Source organism: Zingiber officinale, chromosome 3A (genome assembly GCF_018446385.1).
Source record: "Zingiber officinale cultivar Zhangliang chromosome 3A, Zo_v1.1, whole genome shotgun sequence".
Classification (NCBI taxonomy): domain Eukaryota; kingdom Viridiplantae; phylum Streptophyta; class Magnoliopsida; order Zingiberales; family Zingiberaceae; genus Zingiber; species Zingiber officinale.
In genome coordinates, this window is record NC_055990.1 from 160,320,505 (window position 1) to 160,328,078 (window position 7,574).

The 7,574-nt window shown below is 51.9% G+C and overlaps 1 protein-coding gene across 1 annotated transcript; it reads right to left on the minus strand.

Moving 5' to 3' along the window:
* Positions 1-277: 277 nt before the first annotated feature.
* Positions 278-2,117, minus strand: LOC122050839 (cationic amino acid transporter 1-like). The gene is made up of 2 exons (XM_042611712.1): positions 1,700-2,117; positions 278-1,602 (listed from the first exon to the last, which is right to left on the minus strand). The coding sequence occupies exons 1-2, from the start codon at positions 2,115-2,117 to the stop codon at positions 278-280; spliced, it is 1,743 nt and encodes a 580-aa protein (XP_042467646.1).
* Positions 2,118-7,574: the final 5,457 nt, after the last annotated feature.

The window sequence follows — 7,574 nt, forward strand, 5'->3', positions numbered from 1 at the left end:
ACATAAAAGAGGTATTTACCTCGACTATACTGAGATTCGAACCCCAGATCTAATTATAACAATAACACATGCGTTAATCACTAGATCCATCCTAAGAGAGTACTTATTTGTCATGAGTAAACTTCACAGAATCGTACATTGATGGGCTAAAATCATGAAAAACGTCTGGCCAATTTTCAACTCAGTCATGCTTTCCTATACATAAACACTTACAAATGAAATATTATTCAGCACCAAGTTTATACTATTGGCTGAATACAATTATCCCAGTTAGTGGTTAAACGCCGGCGCCGGTGCCGGCGGCCTTCGCAGTGTCGTAGGACGCGTGAAGACCGAAGAAGAAGTAGTAGACGAGCAGCAGCAGAGACCATATGGCGAACCTCATGTACGACGGCCCATCGATCGACCCGAGTAGGAAGATGTTGATCGCGATCGACGCAGAGGGCAGCCATGGAACTAACGGAACACCCCACATCTCCGGTATCCTCGCCTGCGGCACCGCCCACCACAAGTACCCCGTCGCCACCAGCCACACCACAAAGGCCAACAAATACCAGATCCACCCCTCGACTCCTATCGCCCAAAGCATTGCCGCAGCCACCGAAGCCGCCAGGATCACTGTGATGGCGGCCACGAGCTTTCTCCGGTTCGCCTCGGTTGTTTCGCCTGCGACGTAGTAGCGGCGGACGAGGAGGGCGACGGCTACGAGCATGAAGATGAATAGCGTGGAGATGGAGAGAAGGTTGGAGAGGACGTTGAGAGCGGTGAAGAAGGCGATGATGGCGGTGGCAATGAGCATGAAGATGGTGGCATTGATAGGGGTGCCGGTGGCGCTGTGCACCTGCGCGAACCACGGGGGCACCATGTGTGTGCGAGCTATGTGGGTGAGATAGCGCGCCTGGCCGACGGCGGACACCAGCAGCACCGTCGTCATTCCCTTGAGCGCGCCGAAGGCCACGATGTACTTGGCCCAATCCATACCAATGGCAGAGAACGCTACCGAAAATGGCGCGTCGGGGTCAATTTGGTAATAGGGCTGCATCAAGCAGAGAGTGATCGCCATCAGGCAATAGCACGCCGTAGTGATGGTCATCGATCCCACGAGCCCAAGCGGGATGTCCTTCGCCGGGTTCTTCGTCTCCTCCGCCATGGTGGACACGGCGTCGAAGCCGATGTAGGCGAAGAAAAGCACGGAGGCGGCCGCGAAGATGCCGTGGGCACCGAAGGGGGCGAAGTCGGCGGTGAGGTTCTTGGTGTCGGCCTGCGTGAGCCCAGTGATGATGATGAAGATGATGATGGCGAGGTGGATGATGGAGGCCACATAGTTGAAGCGGGAGCTCCCCTTGGTTGAAATCACGGCCGCGAAGCAGATCAAAGTGATGACGACGACGGCGATAGGATCGAGCCGGTTGTAATCGGGTGCAAAGATGGGGGCGTAGATGCGGAAATCGTTAGGGTGGTGGTTGAGGAGCGTGGCGAAGTAGGATGTCCACGAACGGGCGACGGCCGCGCCACCAATTATGTACTCGAGGATGATGTTGCCGGCCGCCACGAAGGCCACGAAGTCACCGAGCTCAACTCGCAAGTACGCAAATGAACCACCTGATCACAATTTAGTCCCACAACGTCAATCCGCGCTCAAGTTGAGTAACCAGATCGCTTATAAAACACATTGGGATCGTAAAGAGCAGCGTTATACCGGCGACAGGGATCTCGATGGCGAACTCGGTGTAGCAGAAGACGGAAAGCATTGCGGAGACGCCGGAGATGACGTAGGAGAGGATGACGGAGGGTCCAGCGGAATCGCGAGCTTCCTGGCCAGTGAGGACGAAGATGCCCGAGCCGATGACGGCGCCGATCCCGAACCAGATGAGATCCCACCAGGTGAGCGTTTTCTTCATTTCGTTTCCACTTCGAGCCTTGATCTCGTTGATCTCGAACTTGTCGACGGAGCGGGCCGTGAAGCGATCCTTGAGCCGGAGGCCCGTCTCACGGAGGGCCTTTGTGTAGTTGGCCCAGCTCTGGAACGACTCCTCCGGCAGGAAGTCCTCCTTGCTGCAAGAGCACAAGCGCCTCTTTATCTTCCCGCCGGAGTCGTTTTCTCCAACACTCGCCATTTTACTGCCTCAAACAAACAAACAAAAACTAGAAAGATATTTGTTCCCACTTAATTACAAGGGATTTGGGGGATGATGGGAAACGGAAGGGTCGAATGGCAATAAATACAGAAGGGAGTTAGGCTAAGAAAGGATTGAACAGCGGTTCACAGGGCAGAATTAGGAGTTTAAAAGAGAGTTTGAGGCTTTGAGTCAATTTGGGATGCTCAAATTCCGACCCGGTTCCAACAACGAGTTTCTGTTTTGGGAGGGATTCCAATTTGGATGGCAGGCCAACGAAGCGCAGTCTGTTTATGCTTCTGCTGCTAGCTCTGCTAATTGTTTCAGTTAGGTTATTTTAGGTAATTCATATTTTTCTTTTATTTGGTAACCAAAAGATTCTTAAATAGCTATTTTTTTTAATAACTTCCAAAGTATAAATCGATTTATAAAATAATTTCCAGTTAATTTTATTTTATCAAAATAAAGCCATTAAATATGGCAAACAGCGCTCATGAAGATCAAAATATTTAATTTAAAATGTATTTATTAATCTACAATTCGAGTTGCATTTGAAATTTATAACTAAATTATTGCAAACTGTTTTATAAATTAATTTATGAGCAGTGACAACATGATATTGTCCGTATTAGTTTGGACCTTATCTTTAAAAGGAATAAGATTTATGTAATATATTTATTATATTTACATCTCGTTTTTTTTATTAACATACTCTGATTTTAACACGCCCTCTGATTTTATCACTCACACTCAAATTTATACTTATTTTATAATCAATAAATAAATAAAAATATTTTAAACTTTTACTGTAATTCCATATCATTATTATTTTTAAATATATTTGTTACTTTGTTTTTTTAATTATTATTAAGGACATTCACAATACATAGGATATTATAACATCCTTATGTTTAATATCATTATTGATCCGGTGATAAGAACGAGTACCTTCATTGGTGAGAGATGAATGGAACGTGGAGGTCAATGGTTAAGAGGGTCAACCCCAAGGTCGTGCCGAGCGGACAGAGGTCATGCCAAGCGGACTGGCAGGCCGACCGAGCATCCGACCGACCGAACATCCGGTCAGGGGTCTCCCAGGTCGGACGTAAGACAGCCCGACCAGGGGTCGGGTTTCCGATTCTTAAGGTAAAAGAGTCTCTGGCTGAGCGGACAGGCGGCGAACAGGCCGCTCAGTCGAGCCACAGGACAATAAGGCGCAATCCCATCCGAGTACATGAGCAGGGCTTTCCCGCCCGGTCCGAGGTATGCGCATTCCCGAAGGCCATGAGCGCCGAGCGACTGGTCCGCTCGGCCCGGGAACAGGCAAGAGCGCAAAGGGACAAAAGGGACAGCTAGTAACTTCATCCTCGAGACACCGATCGCCGACAAACAGCATGGTCGGCGGCCGGAGCGGACAGAGTATCGTACGGTGGAAGTTTCCATCGTCACATCAGGGATATGCTCGGACGATTGCGGAATGACGTCAGACATGTTTTCTGACACAACCCTACTGAAGTATGTTTGGGGAAACGTGCACGCATCGAGAAGCATGTCTGCGCCTCCCTGGGGTCCTATATAAGGACCCTCAGACTTCGACGGATGTATGCGATTCTCATTACTGTAGTCACAGTAGTGTTACTTTGTTCCTCTTCTTCTTCACTGCCTGACTTGAGCGTCGGAGGGTCGTCGCCGGGAAACCCCTCCCGGCTCGGCTTCTTTGCAGGTTCGTCGGAGATCCACATCACCAGTCGGAGACAGCGGAGAGTGCCACGTCCCCAATGTCCGTCGACTCAATGCTCGGACAGGATCAAATTGGCGCTGTCTGTGGGAACACATCTGAATCCGAGCAAAGACGATGGAAGAAGCTGGACGCCAACTCATGGTGACACTCTCTCCCGAAGAACTAGACGCGCTCATCCAAGCGCGGGCAACCAAGATAGTCGAGCAACAGGAAAAGGTGCAAGCCGATCGGATAGGGCAACAGGCAACGTCGACATCAGACGGTCGGGCGACGCCAGACGACCGGCCGGAGCAGCTCTCAATATGGAGCCAAAACAAAAGTCCGACCGGCACTCAAGTGGAAGCTCCGCCCGCCCCGATACCGTTCCATCGGGCTCTGTTCCAAACGCCCTCGGAAGTCGCGCAAGCCAACCTCGACCGAGGCTCTTCGTCCGATGAGCGCCCCTCCGCGACGCAAGAAAGGACAAAGCGCCACGTACAGACTCGTCCCCCAAGCGGATCAGTAGGCAGTTCTCCGAGGCCATCCTGCGCGACCCACTACCAAGGCATTACGCGCCCTCGCCGATCGGGGAATACAATGGGATCACCGACCCGGACGACCATCTGGGTAAGTTCGACAACACAGCCACTTTGCATCAATATACAGATGGTGGGAAGTGCCAGGTGTTTCTCACCACCCTTTCTGGATCGACACAACGATGGTTCCGGAGGCTACCGACATCACAAGCTTCAAAGAGTTCCGCATGACTTTCCTCCATCACTTCGCGAGCAGCAGGCGCTACCAGAAGACCAACGTCAGTCTGTTCGCCATCAAACAAGGCTCGAAGGAGTTGCTTCGAGCCTACATCCAGCGTTTCAACCAGGTGGCCATGGATATCCCGACGGTCACTTTAGAAACTATGATGAACGCATTCACACAGGGGCTTGTGGACGGTGATTTTTTCCGTTCGCTCATCAGAAAGCCACCTCGCAGCTACGACCACATGTTGAACAAGGCCAACGAGTACATCAACGTGGAGGAAGCTCAGATGGCGAGGAAAAAGGAAGCACCATCCGAGCCACCAGCTCATGCCGAACGGAAGCCGTCTTCCAATTATCAACCACCGAGGGGACCCCGCGTAGAGGTAGCCCGTCCTCATCAGAGGCCGCACGCCGCTCAACAAGTAGCGGCCGATCGGCCTAAGCCAAAAGGGAAGGCATGAACTCCCATGTTTTGTTCGCTCCATCAGTCAGCAACCCACAACACACGCGATTGTCAGAGCCTCCCCCCAATCGCTCATCCTACGCCGAGGAACTATCGTCGTCGGTCACCTTCGCCGGACCAGCGACACCGACACCAGAGCCATGGCCGGCGTACAGAAAGGAGATCCCCCGAGCGGCAACATAACCAGCAACACAGGGCCATTCCTCGGGCATCGCATGAACGACCCCGACCATCCGCTCGGGAGGAGGAGAATAGAGGCAATGCGTCGAGGGGTGAAATCAACATCATCGCCGGAGGGTTGACCGGAGGCGACTCCAAAAGGGCAAGGAAGGCGCATGCAAGGCAGCTTACGATCCATACGGTGGACTGCAGTCAGGAGCGGGCGAACGGGCCCGAGATCAACTTTGGGCCTAGGGACCTCGAGGGAGTCGAAGTCCCGCATGATGACGCCCTCATCATCTGAGCGGTAATAGCTAACTACACTATTCACCGCATCTTTATTGATACAGGCAGCTCGGTCAACATAATCTTCCGGAAGGCATTCGACCAATTGCAAATCAACCAAGCCGAGTTGCTGCCGATGACAACCCCCCTCTATGGGTTCACCGGTAATGAAGTTTTGCCGGTCGGACAGGTCCGGCTGGCTATCTCGCTGGGAGAGGAGCCGTTCAGAAGAACGCGGACTGCTAACTTCATTGTAGTCGACGCTCCCTCCGCGTACACTGTGATCTTGGGGCGACCGGCTCTCAATGAGTTCCGAGCGGTCATCTCCACCTTCTATCAGAAAATCAAGTTCCCAGTAGAAGACCAAGTTGGAGAAGTCCGAGGGGATCAACTGGCAGCCCGACGATGCTACGTAGAGATGGTCCGAGCCGAGGCTAAATCTGCTCAGAAAGTGCCACGAGTCGAGGTAAACGCTGTAACCGAAAAGCAACCTTCTTTAGTTTACGAAGAAAAGGAGGAGGTACAGATCCACCCCACCCGACCGGAGGCCACGACTTTCATAGCATCCGACTTGGAGGCAGGTCAGAAGGAGGAGCTGATCGGATGTCTCCAGCGAAACTGCGACGTCTTCGCTTGGTCAACTCATGAACTGCCAGGAGTTTCGTCGAGCATAGTGCAACACGAGCTACACGTCCGGCCGGATGCTCGCCCTGTAAAACAGCAGAAATGAGACTTCAGCGCCGAACAGAACGTCATCATCCGAGCGGAAGTCGAGAAGTTGTTGGAGGTCGGCCACATATGGGAGGTGCAATTTCCCAGTTGGCTCGCAAATGTGGTACTGGTCTCCAAGCCGGGAAACAAATGGATAGTCTGCATCGACTTCCGGGATCTAAACAAGGTATGCCCAAAGGATTTTTACCCTCTGCCCCGGATCGATCAGCTGGTAGACTCTACCTCGGGGTGCGAGTTGATATGCATGTTGGATGCATACCAGGGTTACCAACAGGTGCCGCTCGCTCGAGAAGACCAAGAGAAGGTCAGCTTCGTCACCACGGATGACACTTACTGTTACAACGTGATGCCGTTCGGACTAAAAAACGCCGGAGCCACATACCAGCGGCTAATGAACAAAGTGTTCCGGGAACAGATCAGGCGCAACCTGGAAGTCTACGTGGACAATATACTAATCAAGTCACTCCGAGTGGCGGATCTTTGTACAGACATAGAGGAAACCTTCCGAACACTGAGGTATGGAGTCAAGATGAACCCCCAAAAATATCTGTTCGGAGCAAAAGGCGGGCGCTTCTTGGGATATATCGTGACCGAGCGGGGCATAGAGGCGAACCCTAGCAAGGTGAAAGCACTGCAAGACATGTCGCCTCTCAGGAATCTGAGGGAAGTGCAACGCCTCACCGGCGGGATAACGACATTGTCGAGATTCATCTCTAAGACAGCCGACCGGAGCTTGCCATTTTTCAAGATCTTGTGCCGAGCAACCAAGTTCCAATGGGATTAGGAGTGCGACCGGGCGTTCGAAGAGCTAAAAGTCTATCTCAACTCACTACCTGTGCTGGCTAAACCAAACGTGGGTGAGCCGCTTCGTATATACCTGTCATCAACCGAGCATGCTGTCGGCTCGGCACTGGTAAAGGGAGGCAGAGAGGAGCAACCAGTGTATTTCTTGATGCATATTTTAAAAGATGCTGAGTCTCGCTATACCGATCTCGAGAAGCTTGCTTTCGAGCTAGTCTTGGTCGCACGGAGGCTCCACCCTTATTTCTTGGCGCACACAATCATCGTTATGACGAACAACCCGTTAGGGAGGGTGCTCCTAAATCCGGAGCCGTCCGGGCGACTCATTAAGTGGACAACGGAGCTCAGTGAATTCGACATTCAGTATCAGCCCCGCTCAGCGATCAAGGCGCAGTCCTTGGCAAATTTTGTAATTGAGGTACAGAATCTCGAGCCCGAAGCTTTGTGGAAAGTATTTGTGGACGGATCATCCACTCGGCTCGGGAGTGGAATAGGTATTTCACTACTTTCCCCTCAAGAAGAGCGGATGCACCTAT